The sequence below is a fragment of the Anopheles merus genome, chromosome 3R (genome assembly GCF_017562075.2).
Source record: "Anopheles merus strain MAF chromosome 3R, AmerM5.1, whole genome shotgun sequence".
In the NCBI taxonomy this organism is placed as follows: domain Eukaryota; kingdom Metazoa; phylum Arthropoda; class Insecta; order Diptera; family Culicidae; genus Anopheles; species Anopheles merus.
The window spans coordinates 38,935,062-38,953,284 of NC_054084.1; the positions used below are offsets into that span (position 1 = coordinate 38,935,062).

Below are 18,223 nucleotides of genomic sequence, written 5' to 3' on the forward strand. Positions count from 1 at the left end.
CCGTGCTGCTTATTTGTCGGTTCTACAAAGTAGGTCCTCGAAACGGTCTGGTTCTTTTCTGTCAGTCCGCGAAATTCTGAAGAAAGGAAGATTTTTCTCCCTTTTACACTCGAGAGAAAATTGGATTAAAGAAAGAAGTGGAGATCGCTACATGCACTTATAGTTACTCGAATTACACAATTATCAGTTTGTTTGGCTTATTAGGTTTAATGGCACTCGACACTTTAGACAGCGGACTACTGGGAGTAGGATCAAGTCTAAAAAGAGATCGAAAAAGGAAGATCCAAAGCGCTGTTGGAAAGCGTCAAAAAGTAGCAAAATTGCTCTTTCGTATTCCCAAACTGCCGCTTCGTGTCCGATCCTTGGTAAATGACTAATGAACATAACAAATAATACTATCTGGATCTGGCAATTTTATGCTTGGGGCAGGAGATTGGTGAACTGGCTGATAAAAAACCCCATTTTTGTTTGTTTTTTACAATATGATTGTGGTAAAATCGATTTACAAGAACAAATTTTCCTGGTTGGTCGAGGGATTTTTACCAGGGGTGTGCTGGAAGCATGGAGGGAGGCAATGGGTGAGAAAATTAAATAAAATGATTCAACCACCATTCCAAATTTTCCATTTCCGCAATCACTTGGCTGCCTGCTTCCGCCCGTGGTAGTAAACAAAACTATAAAAATCACAATCATGCAACTAGGACAGACATTCCTTCAAAAGACGAGTTGGTTCAGAACAACATACGGGCACCCTTCAGCAATCGTCCACCGGTAGATTTGTTGATTGAAAAAATGAGAATCGGTTTCCGTTCCCTCCCAGCACCAACAATGTGGTCCCGGTGAGGAACGCAAAAAGGAAAAGGTCTAATTGATTTCGCAAACAATTGTTGCCCACACACTTCCACTTCAACACACAGTTCGGTTTAAACATTTCCTCGAAGGTCTTAGAAGAATGTTTAAATTACTGAACGGTTTGAGCTGCTCAGCAAATAGAACCAAAGTGTTGGTTGTTTATTTGTAGATTGTGTTTGGTCACAAGAGATGGGTGCAAAGGGATAATAAATCTTTCTTTCAGCCTTTGAAAGTATGCAATTCATTATTCGAAGCAGAAAGTCAGTTGATGGAAGTTTAGAGATTTTCAATTGTATCAATTGAATCTCAATGTTGATCAATTTTTAATTGTTATGTGCTGAGTTGGCTAGTCCACATGTCCAAGCTGGAAGTTACATATTAATTGAATGCAATCGGTTATTATTGAAATGAAATAAATCCTTAGAATTCAGAAGATTATGTACGTATCTTGTATGTATATGTATAAGGTAAAATCACAACAAATAACTAGTTAATTCGCACAATAACTAAATTTTAATAAATATTTCCCTATTACACATTAACACTGGGGCCCTTTCCGTTGTAAGTTTGCAGGCTGAAATTTTAGCCTGTCAGCTGTTTGCATTGTATAGCAGTTTTCGAGCAGCTATCTAAGTGGGTATAATATACAGGTGGGCTTAACCCAAGGTGTATGAATTTAGAAGGCTGATTTTTATCGCTTCTACTTCTCAATGATGATTTTAAGAGTGTTTTGAGTATTCGTCAAGCCTCCAGAAAGCTCTTTGGAGCAAAAGTTTTCACTCGTTCTGTCAAAAAGTGATGTTCAAAATTGGTTATAAAAAAATGCTATGAGACCACCTGGACTACATACACTTTGATTCTAGATACCACCACCTGATCTCTTTAATGCACCTTGGGATAAATGTAAACAACACCGTGTTTTCGAGCATGTACTCGAATCTAATTTTAGCTTTGAGGCTAGAATAATCTAGACTGAAAATTGCAGGCTAGTTTTGTTTGTGGTTTTGTATGGAGTATTTACATGAGTTCAGCCTCAAACTGTCAAACTTCATACAAAAAACTGACTAGAATCGTAAAGGCCCCCACTGCTAGAAAATGTCAAATTAGGCCTCTTTAGAACTTTTTCTTGTGAAAGTGATTTTTGTTGTTGATGAGGTTATATTTCATTAATTTTTTATCAAAAAATGATCTTTTTTACTGTAAAATATACTGAAAAAATAGATCTTTTTCCTTGTTATTCCTCGCTGACCGATATATTTTCACCAAGAACAAAGCGGGAACGTATAGAAATGCATTTAATTTATTGTTTAAAAATATGATGCTGTTTAAAAATTTTGATAAAAAAGTATTTTCTTTTGGTCTGCTTAAAGCCATATTCTCATACATGGCTAGCTGGCCCAGAAAACTTAGTTTTTCCCATAAAAACTAAAATATTTTAACGTTGCTTTTAAACTTGGGATATTTGTATCGTGCCGGTATCCTCACAGTATCCGATTGTCAAGTGTAAATCATCAGGTATTTTACTCTGAAAAAATAAGGCATCATTTTAAAGATCATTGAATAACCTTTCTAAAACACTATTAGATTTCACAATCAAATAAGTACTTTTTAAAATATTGAAGTTGAAAGATGATCCTTTCATTTGCCTTAATATGAAGAATTTGAAACATTTTTCAAGTTAGACTTTTTTTCCTTGTAATCCAAGGGGTTTAGAAGCCTAATTTTTGCCTTTCGTAACGTAAAAGCTACTTAGTTATTTATCCCGCGCTACAACCGCTTTGCGGTCTTGGCCTGCCTCAGGAGTGTCCGAAACCGCTCACGGTCTCGCACCTTTTGCCATCTTGCCACTTCAATTTCGGCCTACCACGCCTCCTCTTTCCTTGTGGACGGCGTAACAAGACTTTGTGGGCTGAGTCGTCGGTTTCTATGAGTACAACATGGCCAGCCCACCGGAGCCTGGCGAGCTTGATACGCTGCACGACAGTGAGGTCGCCGTACATCTCGTATAGCTCGTCATTATAGCGGCTCCTCCATTGTCCTTCCACACATACGGGGCCAAGTATCCTTCTGAGCATCTTCCTCTCGAACGCGGCTAAGAGGGTTTCGTCAGATTTGGACAGTGTCCATGTCTCAGAGGCGTATGTGAGTACTGGTACTATATAGGTACTATATAGTCCCAGCTTCGTCCGTCGCGACAGGTTCTTTGAGGTGAACTGATTTTTCAGGCTGTAGAATGACCGTTGGCAGCCAGCATCCTTGCGCGCAACTCAGCTTCCATGCTATTGTCGTTGCTGACCTTTGACCCAAGATAGGTGAATTATGGGAAGACTTCAAAAATACGTTCACCTATGTCACGCCTACGTAGATGTAGTAGCATGTAATGTATGTTATATCATGTAATGTAATATCATCTACTAAAGTACAACACTGATTTTCATCTCGGTTTGCTTTCATTGTGCTATGGTTTGCTGAGGTTCAAAATTACATTATTTACATTACTTACATTATGGAGCTTTACATCAGGTTAAATTTTGCGCTGCTTATTATGGCCATTCGTTTACATTCTCGTGCGCCTATCATGCCAGATTTTGAAGGATACTGGTGTCGGATGATGCGAGGACATGCTCTGTGCAGACCAAAATGGGTATAATATACACGTGTGCTTATAGCTCTTCCCGCCAGCCCATATTGATAAACAGCTATGACAGGTCTAGGGACGCTGTTACACTGTATCGTCTCCAATAAAATAACCACACGATCTGCTCCGGTTGAAAAGCATCTTTATACGACCAGTGGTCATTTAAACAACTCGTAAACCTCTTCGTCAAACTTCAACTAATTACCATGCCCACGTTTTAGTATTTCAACCAGTACACCATTCGTGCAGGACTTGTTGATCAATAAATGCACCTTTTAATGACCATACATTCTCTTTTTAATGGTACGACAATGAATTTAACCTGTCAATCAAAATCATTGATCCTGTTTGTTCGACATCCCAAAAAGTCTTACATCAAAACAGGAACGACCCCGGTTGGTTTATGAGTACCAGTCAAAAATCCTGCTCCCTAGTTCAAAGATGATTCACTGCACACAACAGCTTGCCTCGTTCAATGTCAAAGGTGTGCTATAAAACATCCTTATGGCTGTCTAAATTTAACAACCACTTGGAATCGTGTCCTTTATCCCTTATGTTTCGAGGGAGAATAGAAGACAATAAACTAGCATTTCCTGTTAGACCACTGGAGGAACAGTGTTGGCTAATGGAAGATTTTCGACAATTAAAAGACTATTGAAAAATAATTGAAGAACTGTTGAATGATACTTGAAAACATGAACCAATTTCTGAACCAGTACATTCAATAAAAAAGTGTCAATCAACAGTATTTGAACGGTTTGTATACGTTTTTTTCTTTTGGATATTTCATGCAATTTATGGAGGCCAAAATTATTGCGACAAATGAAAAAATCATTCACAGCAAAAAAGTATAAATATTCATAAAATTATCAGGGTGAATTGAAAATGTATTTTTATCTTCAATATAAATTTTTGTTCCACTAGATTACCACCACAGCAAGAAAGCTTTCAACTTAGTCTGAAGCAGGGTCTTTGATGGATTTGTGAAGTAGTTCTTCTGATTTCGCTTACAGGTTGTCATCAGATTTGAGCCTTCGTGTTTGACCTTCTGCAAGAGCGACATTGTTTTTTGTCTGCTTTACCATCGTTCAACACCACGATAGAACTAAAATCAGATAAATTTCACCAGCTGACATGGCCTGTCATCGTATTATCTGTGTGACATCAAGAGCAGATCCGTAGGGCTTCGCTAGCTAATGAGCTGAAAATAACCTGATTTTTGCAGTCAGATAAGCAAAAAGGTTCATCGCCAAACACTAACCAACAAAGGGAAGCGGGAACCAAGGTAATAAAATGTCCAAACTACTACAGCGCTATCTAAAATGAATATTGGTATCGAACGGTGTAGGTTGCATCGACAAGAGAAGCTATATTTATATTCTTGACTGTTTCGCTTTTTGCTGTTGAATGACAGTAGTTTTTCGTTGTAGTTTGGAATTAGCTCCAATTCAAGTTTGTATTTTTATAAATGATTTGTTTTGTATTTAAAAAAATACGCAGAAATATGAAGTAGCAAATTTTGTTTCCAAATGTTTGTTTGTTTTGTTATGTGTTTATCATAATTATATTTTCTCTTTTTTTGGTTTGTGAGTGATGTACGTAAGCCACGGAAGCTAGATACTTTATGAAGAAATAAATGAAAAATAAATAAATAAATAAATATAACCACTTAACCGCTCGTTATGTCATGCTAATCCGGTTTTCAAATACATCATTGCCAATCAATACAAATCAATAAAATTGAACGTTTAATGTTTACCTTTATTTTGCTAATATTTACCGTTTGTAGAAAAAAAATCATTTGCTGTGTTTTTATTTAATGCTGTTAATCTCACCATTTAATCAACCACTTCCCAATAATTGAACAAGCATTATGATGTTGATGTTGTTTTTCGTCGTCGCCGGATCGCTATTCCTGTTAGTACGTATTGCTGTCTCATTACCGCCTGCCACCACGTTACGGTACGAAGATGCAAACTCGAAATTGGAAAAGCTCGCCCTACCCCAACACAAAATGCATTGGCAACGTGGCAGGACAACAGACCATCGAGTGCAATCACCAAAACTCTCGATAGGGGAAATGTAAGATTCTCCTGCGTTATTGAAAATGGCCGAACATTCACCGAACAATTGCCGAAGCGAAAATGAACACTTGCGAATGAAGTGCGAAAAGCTCAGCATCCCAGTTCGGAGCTTTTATTCGGGTTTGTTCATTCACACGATTGTACGTTGCGTTACCTCTAACAATAAAACGAAATGAAATAAACTTCGTGATTCGGGTTGTGGCCCGGTAATCGTTACAACCCGTCAGTTTATCTTTGACCGCAGTTGAGACTGGATCTAGGCTGGACACGTTGTCTAAAGGTGAACGCTTTCGTCTGTTATCTGAGTCGTACAAATAAAAGAGCATTCATTGCGGCATTTTTCAACGTGCAACTTTATTCCGTGAGTGTGTGGCTGCATTTAAGTTCTTTATATTTGAAATGTGAGATGAAGTTTTATTTTTGCATAAACAAGTGAGCAATCAAAAGTTGTTTTTGATTAGGTTGATATATGATAAGAGAACCGGAGTAAAGATACTAATAGTTTCTGTTTCTTATCTATTGACATAATATGGCTTTAATCCTTGCACGAAAACATGCTCATGCAAGTCAGTAAAATCATTACATCAAGCGCAAGAGAACAACTTTACATCTTTGATGCCGCTTACACGCATCAAAAATGAGAGTGCCTCAGTACGTGTATGTATGTATTAAGCAAAAGCCCAAGAAGTATGTCAAGCGTTTCATTTTTGCTCTAACGTGCAAAGTGAAGTAAAAAGGCTGAAACGTTTTCCAGATCAGAAAAGAAAAGACAAGTCTTCGTTATAGATATACTAAAGTCACCAAAAGTCCAATTTGCCTAGCTACGGCTGCATACCAGCCAGGTTTCGTGGCACAAGTGGAGCACAGCACTTCACAACAAGTTCGTCTTTCTGCCGGGTACGAAACGTGTGTTGGATTAACGCAGCAAAAATAATCCACAACCATCAAGGAGCGCTGGCAACGTTCAGTGATGAGTGATTTTCTGCAGTGGCAAAACAGTGGAACAAAGTTTTACCTTCACCTTATTTTTGGTTTCGTTTGTAAATTATTGTGTATGTGTGCTTCATTTTCACCTATCATGTAAGTTTTTATGTAGTGATTCGGGACTAAAATCTGTGTAAAGTCGGCTATAACCCGTGATAGTGTAAATAAATATTATAAACCTTACATATCATCAGTTTGCTAACGCGAATGTGAGGTAAGGAAAGAAATTACCTCCTGAGCAAGGATGCTCAATCACTGGATGCGCTCCCAACATACACGGGGCGGGGAAAAACAACCATTAATCAATGACACGATACACAGGAACGTGGCATCCTGGGGACGCGACAGTAAGGCGCGACCAAAAAGCGCTCCACAACGATCTGCGCGCTCAAAGGGTGGTATGGTGTGCGACATGATAAACAAGTACACCGTGAATGAACAGAAAGCTACCAGCCACCGGAAAGAGGATTATTGGAAAGAGGAAACCGCAAAATCCAGCAAATAATTGCACCGCGGTGCATCGACGTCAACGTTCAAGATTTGTGCGTGTTTGTGGAATAGAAGCGCTGATGAAAACTGTATGTGCCAATAGTACATGCACAAAAGTGATCAGAGTGGGTCTGGGTAGTGGTGTTGCGCTCGTCGTGCTTCCGTATTGATGAGAAAGGGAGGATCCAGAGAAAAAAAAATCAATTATGACTACATTATAGTGTCGAAACAGAAAAAATAAAAGCGTCTCAGTGTTTGTGTGAAAAACTGACCCGCATGATAATCTTTGCTCGGAATGAATAGCTTTTGGTCCTATCCGTATGTAAAGCGTTTGTGTGGTTGGAAGAATAAATAAACCGTTCGTTGCCTCCCACCAGAGTTATGAGACGAAATACGGTAGCGAGGTACATTCTTCTCACAAATATTTATAGGAAAAAGGAAAAGTTTTACTCTGCAAAGTTCTCCATACTAATGTGCAGTTTCTGTAGAGTGTACATTTGCTTGTGAAGGTGTGGAATGATGTTAATTTCCTTCCAGTTTTTCAGATTCCCATCAAACGTGAAGTGTAATTGATTTGATACGTTCTCTTGCCTGTTATCGTTAACAAATTATTGCAAGTTGCTCTAAAAAAGGAGTATCAGAGTGTTACTAATGCCAAATAGTGTCGTTTAACAGTGGGAGTGTATCTAAAAGTGAATAATAAAAAGTGGAATAAAAATATAAAACAGCTTTTTAAGCGAGTGTGGAATGTGTGAAAAGAGGGAAAATCCTCTGTACAGTGTGAGTGTAGTGCGCCGCGCAAACCATGCGCAGTGAGTACGAGTTGTGGTTTTGACTAGTGATACTGCAACTGATCGGCATAATCGTGGATCCGCTACAAATATTCTGGGTACTGACGAACAGTACTTATTTAGGTAAGGACAAGAATCACTTGCAGATTGACCAGAATAACTGATTGATTAGAGATTAAGTCCTGCTGATTTTGCAATTCCCTAATCACTCACACCCTAAAACTACTGATTATTTATTTTTATACCGAAAAAACAAGGAAATTTTCATGATTCTGACCGAGAACCATAACATCATTTTTACATTTATTTTTTACAACAAACATCCAACGGAGATATTGGAATCACTAGCGCCCGAGCAACAAGTTTAACAGTTCTATGTTTATTATACGAAAGAAAATGCTGGTACCTTTATGTGGAATTATTCTGTCCGACTCATATTTTTACTCAAAAATATTGGTCATTTGTGTGAGCCCATGAGATATACAAGCACGAGCAGTTTATGATTTCATTAAAAGGAACACGCCACTGCTCACAATAAAATTTGCTTCTTAATCCTTCTCTGGTTTAGAGACCGTAATACACCTTTCTCATGGACAGTTTAGAACGGCTGATTGTTGTGTGACTGCTACAAGAAAAATAAACTACTTTAAGGATATATTTTTCTCGTCTTATGGAACTTTAGTTGGCGTAAAAGAAAATAAATTTGTTTTTAGTTAATAATTTGTTGTGATTGTTTTCTTCAGTTGGTCTTGTTCATCGAGAAAGATTATTCATCATCAGGCAAAGCCAATGTCTATTATAAATATAATAAAAAAAAGCCAAAATAATCTTGCCACGCTACTGCTCACGTGTTCTCACGCGCCTAACCAAACACCATCGTTCAATTGTATGAATACATCACATTAGACACTCCCCGGTTCAAGCAAAATCGTCAAATTTTCAGAACGAACCATAAAACAATGTGTCGATTGGATAGAACAAGTCTTCCAACGAGCTCAATAGAATTGAAAATTTTTAACTGTTCGGTAGCTTGAAAAGCAAGCATGTGTTTTGACGGTCCATCTAACCGTTCAGTTATCTTGATTGTCTATTTCCCTTTAAAGTATCACTACCGTTCGCTATTTGACGACGGGGCTTATGCATTTCCATTTTCAGTAAATCGGGGTATGAACCTTTTTTGTGACCTTCACTACAAGAAGAGAATTCCACAGTTCAATGGCATACGAGTGCGTTGTTTTGTTTGTGTGCGCTGTTTCGTCTGGATGATTATTTCTCGTACGAATTTTTAAATAAACCATCTGTCGCATGATTCCCTGATCGTCTCAATGCTTATGGCACACACAAGGCAGATCAATTTAATCGATCGCCATGTGTATGCCTAAGGGATGTAGTGATAGGGAGGCACAAAAGGGATTGTATTTTGTTTTGAAGAAAAACCATTCAGTTGCCGCTTACAGTAACGAACACCCCAGAAAGATGAAATCCCGTAAAGCTCACAAGCCTCCTCCAGCGATGGACCACCATCACCGGGACGCTTCCATTCACAGTAGCATGGTTGAAACGGCAGCCTTATCCAACCCATGCCAATCGGTGGCGTACATGAGGGAAAGGAAGTTTTCACGGTTGTTTTGCGACACATCGTCTAGACAGGACGGTAAAGGGTTAGAAGCTTCGATCTGTTCCTTTTTCCTCGCACAATCAATCGACAGTCGAAAGTTTGTTTCTTGGAAAGTGGATTTTTTCGACTTTTTTGTTGCTTCAATAGTTCGTAGGGGTTGTCGGTGGTTTCTAATGGGGACATGGATCGCTTGAATTGCAACACTTTTTTCGAGTGTCTTTTTCCTGTGCGTACTTTTTTGTGCAAGTGTGGAAATAAATGTTGGAGCTTTTTTACTGTATGCTGTAACAAATGCGTATGCGTATGCTGTATGCTGTATGCGTTTTTTTGTTGTTGTTGTTTTGTGTTTATGCCAAAAGGGGAGATAGAAATAAATTCCACTTAATTACCATTGACCAATCACCAAGTAGCAACTTAATGCGTCTGAGCATAGATGACGCGTAACGAGAGCCACATCCATCAGATCGATTTGAACCGGATAGAAATCATTATTATCGCAGATTACCAGCACCAGAAGGTAAAGGCTTATCGAAAATTTGTTTGTCATCGTTTCGGCCCCATTTATCGCAGTGAAAGAGCAACCAAATGTATACACATCTAAACACCGTACGATCCAGCTCCCGACATTTCTCGGATGTATTCATAGCCCGAGAAGAACAATTCATCATCTAAGAACAGTCACTCACGCAGGCAGCAAAGCCAATAGGAGAGGAGAGAAAGTTGTGTGTTGGTATCACAAGGTGATGTGGAACGAGCGAGCAAACACAGAACCAGATTCCGGTCAGCAGTGTTAATGTTGAATGAATCACAACCGAGGCAACTAGGTTTTGGGTGCCCTAAAAATAGAAGAAAGTCAACGGATTTGGTTAGAACCAAGAGTATTTTCCACTTGCTGGTGGAAATACTTTTATCTTGATTAAGGCTCTTGTAATGTTAATAGCCCGTAACGTTCCTGGGGCAAAAAGCGTGAATTATTACTTTTATCAATGAACACAAAGCATATAGAGGGGGTTTGAAGTAAGTCATTTTAAGTGAAAGATAATGACGGATCGATTCGTACTAAAATTTATCAATTGTAATCTTGTCATCCGAGGGAGAGGAACTAATGATTTTATTTACGCATATGTTGATATATTCTAGGGTCATTCATGTTAAATTAATATTATACAATGAATATAAGTACTTTATGAAATCAAGATACATATAATGTAATGATTTGCTAAAAAGTCTTCAAGTTTTGAAGAAAATTTCTGAAATAAACACACAAATATGCTTCATCAACTGGATGCTAAACTGCTCAGTTTCCGAGGCGGTTCAGTCTCCCATTCACGACAACAAGCTTAAGGAAAAGCGTTGAATCAGATGAAGTCAACCAGCAAAATTACTGATTCTCCTATCCATTGATATTCACTGAGAAGTTGCCCCCTGTTTTGGATACAAAGCCGATAAGCATTAACATGCGAGCGAAGTTGCCAAATCATGGTGAAAGCTGCACAGCAACGATGGAGACGCCTGGTCGCTCAAGGCGTTCTGAGTAACGGGTCGAGCACAGGCGGCTGCTTGCCGGTCGATGCTTATTTTTGTACTTGAGTACGCGTCATACTTTATCAAAATACTCAGAGTCTAAATTCCACCCTTCGACATCACATAGCCAGTGTCGAAAAAACAGCCTTCGTCGTGCATCCTGTCGGGAAACCATTAGGCCTACCGTGTGTTCCATTTCCACAAATATCCTTCACTTGTATTGGAGCATCTTGGAACCTTTTGGAGTAGTGGGCAGTGTAGGCAAAAATCGACGAACGCACCCGTTCTTTAGCTAGACACATTTTGCTCATCACATTACAACAGTTTATACTTTCCAGAACCTTCCAGGATACTAAAAGTGCAACATAGGCATAATGACAGACACCTCACTCCGATACAATGTATAAATTGCACCTCATATCAATAACCTTGAATTAGGACAAAAACACGTTGCAAAACCAAATTTGCGAAACTCATTGAGTAAAAATAAAACCTATTCCGACCGTGGAAAGTCAGATTCGTTCGGACTGCCAAGATAGGACGTTACGCTTCCTAATACTTCGCCTTCCAATTTATTTCAAGAGTTTAGTTATGTCCCCCTACCTACGGTAAGGCTTCTAAACTCCAACGTTTCCAGTAAGGGAAACCTACTGAAGGTTTCTATGATCGCCTGGACGATCAAGTGTCCGTAAAGTACGCTCGATCGATGTATTATTCCTCCTCGGCTCAGGTACAGTATGTACCGTATGTACGCTAAACCCATTACAACACCCTCGCAGTCGTAACAAAAGGAAATCTTCCGAGACTAAGTGTTGCAAAAACGATCATCAAATATTTACCATCGCTAGAAATGAGCTGTGTTGAGAACGCGACAATCCAGATTTTTTTATATTTCTTTCTAACCATAAAATAGACTAAAATATGATAGTTTAAAAGTACTCGAGAACAGACGTACCATCGAGGAGACAAACATAATGTTATCCTAAACCCTTCAAGTAGGGCTATCTGGTTTTTGACTTGCAGTTTTTAGCAGTCAATTACTTCATTTCATTTCGAACCTATAACGGTTAACTTAAGATTACGAGCATGCATGTGTGTCAAGCTAGACCAATTCCGTAGAAGCGTAGAAAAATTCTACATCCAATTTTCTCATGGCCATAAAATTGTTAAACCTAAATCACTCAAACGTAGATGCGTTAATAACATTAACCAGATCATGAATTCGAAAGCAATAAGTTCAAGTATTTGTCAATGATGCAATACATCCGGAACATGCACCCCAGAATTCAAGTGTTAGGTACAGTCACGCCAAAAAGGGAAAACCACAACGACTGTAATCAATGCAACAATTTGTTCTCACCACAGAATTGGAAAATAGGATTGGAAAATTCGGGTCATATGAATGAATGTAAACATACTAGTTCTTTCTTTAAGATTCTAATCTCAATAAATTCGTTTATTTAAATAGAAGAAAATATGGAAAATTGTGTCATTTTTCAAGACGAACATAATAAGTGTATTCCATATTGAAAATTGTTAGGCAGATCAGGTTGATCTTTATATGATGGGTAGGACGTTCTTGTTTAGCCTGGTATTACGGTTCTCGTTCATAAATGCATTGAAAAAGATGAATGATATGGCGTACTAAAACGTTCTTAATTTAGAACGCAAGGACGTTTTTTCGTAAACGTCCTGGTATAACGGTTCATATTCTAATTTGTATTATAGGAAACGAACGAGGTGGCGTACTACGACTTATTTCGGCGGGTAAGACAGAGAAACAACTCAGTTCATTATAATTTTTAAAGAACCGCTGAACGTTGATTAGATGAACGTAAGTCGGTTGTTCCTTACAATAAACTGAATGATTCGTACGGTTCTGGTCCTTTGGGCACTCCAATAATCCATTCATCAGACGGAGTTTTCTGACTGGCGAAAGACTCCAAGGTCTTCTCCCGGTTGGCTTCGAAGCTGTGGAAAGTGGGATAAAAATTGGAATTTCTTAGTACAATTCTATTTAACTCACAGTCTGCATATTAATCTTCATGGCTAGAAAAAGAAAAGAAAAACTACACAACCCATGCTGCCGCTCGTGTTGGTGTTCTGCTCGTTGTTTAGTAAACTTTGATTTTTGCTGCTCGGGCGTTTTGAGCATACGAAATCGATCACGGCACCGGTTCGGTTTTGTTCGTACGCATAAAAGTCGGAAAAGAACAACAAACAAATTTCGCGCTAATAAGCTCACAAATTAAAATAATTCCATTTGCGAATAATTGGTTTTTCTAGATCGCTTTTCTAGTTTTTTCTCGCAGTGCACTAAATAAGCGAGGGAGATAGCGGTGTACTGGTGTACGTAGCCAACGATCACTAGGATGGGGTAGGCTCATTTGCCGGTGTTGATTGCAACCTTCCCCCTAGCACCATTTTTGGGGCAAAGAAATGTAGCGTAGAACTTTCCTAATTAGATTGAGCGTAAAAGCGTTGGCCGTGGTAAGCGCCAACAATGCGGGCGTGTGGATTATTTTATTTGCCTTTTAGTCGGTTGGAGCTTTGATCTTTCTAGTTTTTGGCACAAATTACGCAATTCTCAGGATCTACGTTGGCTAGGGGGTTGTTAATTCTAAGGTTAGAGTGGTTTTTTGTTTTGTTTGTTTGCAGTATTTTATCTGGTTTCCAACTTCCGCTGACGAGGTTCGGATTGAAGAAATGGATAACATTTACACGGTACACTCCTCTCCGGTGGCAAGGGAAATTGACCGATGCCGACATGTCTGGAGAGCTAGTAAAAAGTGCCACTTAATTGCTGCCTTGAACAACTTCCCTTACTCGTAAATGAGCCTTTTGGTAAAATAGAAGGAAACTAATAAATTGTAGAGACTGCAAAGTGTGATAGAAAACCACATGCGGTCCAGATCCCCTCCACCATGACTGGTGCTGTAAGTAAAAGTTTGTGGTTAAAAGAAGAAAGCAACACAAAACTCTTTCTCTATTTCAGCGAAGATTTTTTGTTTTTATTTATAAAGAACACTGGTTTGAAGCTAACAAACCCAGTGCAAGCTGCTGAACATAGAAATCTTCGATTTTTTAATTATAAATAGCTGTCTCCATTAGCAAATTAGGCCATCGGAAAAACGGTAATGCTTAAACCGTCCCAACTGTTGTATAAAAGCGACCCATAAAGTATGAAGTAAATGTAATTAAGGTTTGACAGAACGCACGGGCTTATATTTTTCTTGCATTCGCAATCCTTAAGAAATTTATTGTAAGCTTTTAATGGAACTAGTGTTGGATTAACGGATCGCATTGGATTTGAGTTCTATTATGGCGTAAAAAACTATTTTACATCAAACACATCTTTTGTGGTAAAAGATGCAATAACCAATACGGTGAAGGATATGCATACATGAATTCTAGATACAATTATGATGGAAAATTCTTATCCTTATTCTTTTCTTATGACTACATGCCAGGGATGGTTTTTGTTTGCACATCCTGTGCACGATCCCGAAACTGAAATGGCCTAAGATTCTAAGAAACTTTTCCTATGCCTTAAACAGTTAAACATGTCTAAAGAATACTCAACTATGAGTGTAACAAGCCACATAGTTTTCATATCTCTTTTGAAGATACCTAAGAGTCTTTAAAGTTGTTAAAAAATTTTAAACGTTTTGAATACGCATATACAGGATTGTTACAAGGTTTCGCAAGCATAGCAACATTTAACGAAACAGCAGCAATTGACAGGACAACGTCATCAGTTGTTTACGGAACGTCATCACGCTTAAGGCATCCTTGGCACTTTATATCACAAGCGCGGTACACAACATCACAAAGGGTTGCTTGAAGCAATCATTTATTCACCACCTATAAACGTTTTCAATGTAATGCATACACCTGAAATTCAAATGCGTAGAGTTAGGTAAAGTGTTCGTCCCTTATTATTGTGAATTTAAGTGAAAAAAAATCGTCGATTATTTCTCTAAATCATGTAAACAAACTGTTTTTCAAGCTGTCCATTGACCTGAATCTGTTTAAACACATGTACTTGAAAAATTGCTTGAATCCGCAACCCTGGAATTGTGATATTGTGTACTGCGCTTGTGATATCAAGTGCGAAGGTTTTCATGGTGGTATCAAGTGCGTAAGTTGTAAGTGTGATGACGTTCCTTAACCTTCATTTTATAAACACCTACCCGGGTTAGTTTTTGCTTATTCTTTTCTGGATAACTTTTTATTGGATTATCAAATCGATCCAAAAAATTTAGAACGCCTAGCGAAACATGTTTTAAAATAGTTACAAAAAATCAGATTTTTTTAATTTTTTTAAATGTGCTTCAATAAATAAAATTAACTTTTACCCCTTACTTCTATAACCACCTACTTGGGTAGGCAATAGATACAATAAAAGATGTTGGTTTTGGTTAGGATGTATTACCTACCCGAGTAGGTGGTCATAAAGATGAGGGTGTATTTTTGAACATAGAAACGAAGGTTAAACAGCTGATGCCGTTGTCCTGTCGATTGCTGCGGTTGCGTTAAATCTTGCTACGCTTGCGATATCAAGTATAAAAATCCCTGTAAGACTGTCTGTTAAAACAAAAATTTGAACAACATAGTTTTAACATGTCTTTTGAAGATGTTATTACAGGTTTTAAAGTTTTTAGGATTTTAAAACGTTCTGAAGACGCTTATAAAACACGTTAAGATTAACTGATCTTATTGAATGCATGTTAAGTCTTGGATGAATGGATCATGGAACAAACTATAAAGACTGAACTTAAGATACTATCTTAGCCACACAGATAGCACTACAAATCGACTGAACTTGTGATCACGAAAGTCCTACGCCTCTTAAGCCAATGGAATCCTTGTTTATTGATATGATTGTTGATTTGTGTTAACAATATGTGATACAACATTTTTTGTTTTGTTTTTTTTTTTGTTTTTGTTTTTTGCAATCAATCGACCCGGGTGCCTTGTGTGGCATCAAAACGTTGACCATCTGTGCGATGGTCCGCCGATAACACGAATATTCGACTCGTCGTTAATTTTCATATCCATCAACGCTGCATTTCACCTTCCTGCTGCACATGTTTCTCTGTCTGTGTTAGCGTATTCTTTTGTTGTTTACACTTTCTTGTTCACAGAGATATTCGGCGAAGCTGAAAAGGCCTTTCCTTGGTTTTTCGAATGCATTCCAACTACCACGCACTCGAAAAAAAAAAAAAAATCTTCGGCTATAGTGACTATTGCTATGCCAGCAACAAGACTATCCGGCGTAAAGGAGGATATTTTCAATATTTTTTCACTCTCCTTAAGCCATGTGTCTGCGTTTTAGTGTTCCTTCGGTGGCTCCGACTTCCCACGACGATGATTGTCAGCTTTTTGTGCAACTTTTGTTGCATTCACGTGCAAAGTCGAACAATATCTATGAAGAAAAAAAGGGAACGATAAAAAAGGGAAATCCCAGCCCAGTGGAAGCACACGTTCTTGTCTCGTTGTAAAAAAACAGGGGAGCTGTGAGCCGACTCGTGATAGACAGGCAAAGATGCATGATAGTGCATCAGCGAAGCCATTTATGCACCGATGGTTTCTTTTCTTTCGCTGGGCTATCATCTTGATGATGTGGGGTGGAAGTTGTTATGTGTGAGGGAGGTGGTTGGATTTTGTCCAGATTAGCTGCCTTTGTAAAGATCGTTACGAACTGCAAGCTTTCGTGAGCACGTCGCAACGCCCTGCGTGCTGTTAGTCGTTGGTGAGCCAAAGGATTGCTTTGGAAGTAATTGCGTGCATGAGACAGAAAAGATTTTGTGAAGGGTAAAGTTAGTATTGGATTATTTTTTTGGCACTATGTGTCGGTGCAGACGATCCCGAATAAGGCCCGGTAGAAATAATTCATCCTGCTGCATTCAAAATGGCTATCCATAAGCATAAGACACATTTACAGGCCCCTTTACGGTTCTGGGAGTTTGCTTCGTACGAACCGACTGCAAGCGTGTCATGGAAAAGGATGGGTTTTAAAAAGCATTGTGCCGAAATTTCTCTCCCATTACCATTTCTAGATTAAGGAGTAACGTACGTACGCCATAGACGTGCGGAAGGATTAAACTTATCGATCGGAAACTGTCGCTTGTCGGAAACTTATAGGTGCAAACTGACCGTGAAGCAAACCGAAAGCAAACGATGACCGAGGGTTGGGGACGTCATCGCATCGTGTGACGAATATAAATCATCGCCTACCATCGAGCGCCAGTGTCATATTCTAGCACAAGTGTTGGGGCAACACACTGTCCTGCTCGACGAGAGAACGAAGATAGAACATGAAGTACCGTTACTACAGCCGGTATGGTGGAGTGTTTTCGAGAGTGACAAATATATTTGCAGGTAAAGTAGCCTCCAGCCTGTCAAATGGAAGATAAAGAACGTGCTCATGCTTTGTAATGACGTATATGCTACGTCTTGTCACGATTTATGCTTTATTGTCCGTGGTCTTGTTTTTAAGCTTGATGAGGTTTCTCTTTTTGCGTACACATTATTAATGCTTCGACACAGTTTTGGTAGTGTATTATTTCTTACATCATTGAATTTTTGAAATGCTTCTTCTGAATAAAAAAAAAGTTCGAAATTTAAATTCAAAGAATTTTATCCAAATGATTGTTTAAAAAAAATCGCATTTCAAAATCGTATTGACATTTTTTATCTATGCACTTATTTTCAACAATGCTCATACACTGTTAAGCTGTAAATTTATCTTGCAGTTTGAACGCAAAATATGACCCACTAAATCTGCCAAAATTCGCGTTTTTTGGAGAAAACAGTAATTTAAGTTGCAGCAATTGCCTAATTAGCCTAATTGTGTCTAACAAAACTTGTCTTGTTTTCAAAATATTTGAATAATTTTTTTGTAAGCAAACGGCTTGGCCGTTAAAATTGAAATAATATATAAATAAAGTTCAAGTTTGCTACATAATGATTTTTTATTTTGAATCATCAATAGTATAAACCTATTTTTGGGTTAAAAATCTATGATTCGCATAATGAGTCGTTTTGTAATATCAAAAACTAGTTAACTTTTCGGTTGACATATTGATATTTTCAGTTTATTGGTTTGAGATATGTTGTTACTATTTTATATAACCGTGCAACGATTAACACTTTTTTTACATTTTGAATAAGCAAATAAATGTCAGAAAGATCTGAATGTAATCAATCCAATGTTAGAAATGTTTTATCAATTATTTTA

At 38.2% G+C, this 18,223-nt stretch overlaps 1 protein-coding gene across 1 annotated transcript in view; it reads left to right on the top strand.

Moving 5' to 3' along the window:
• Window positions 1-18,223, top strand: part of LOC121595661 (neural-cadherin-like) — a 171,224-nt gene that overhangs the window by 51,634 nt on the left and 101,367 nt on the right. The window contains exon 2 of the mRNA XM_041919795.1: window positions 7,887-7,961. Coding sequence (XP_041775729.1) covers window positions 7,887-7,961 — 75 coding nt within the window. The remainder of the gene's footprint in view (window positions 1-7,886; window positions 7,962-18,223) is intronic.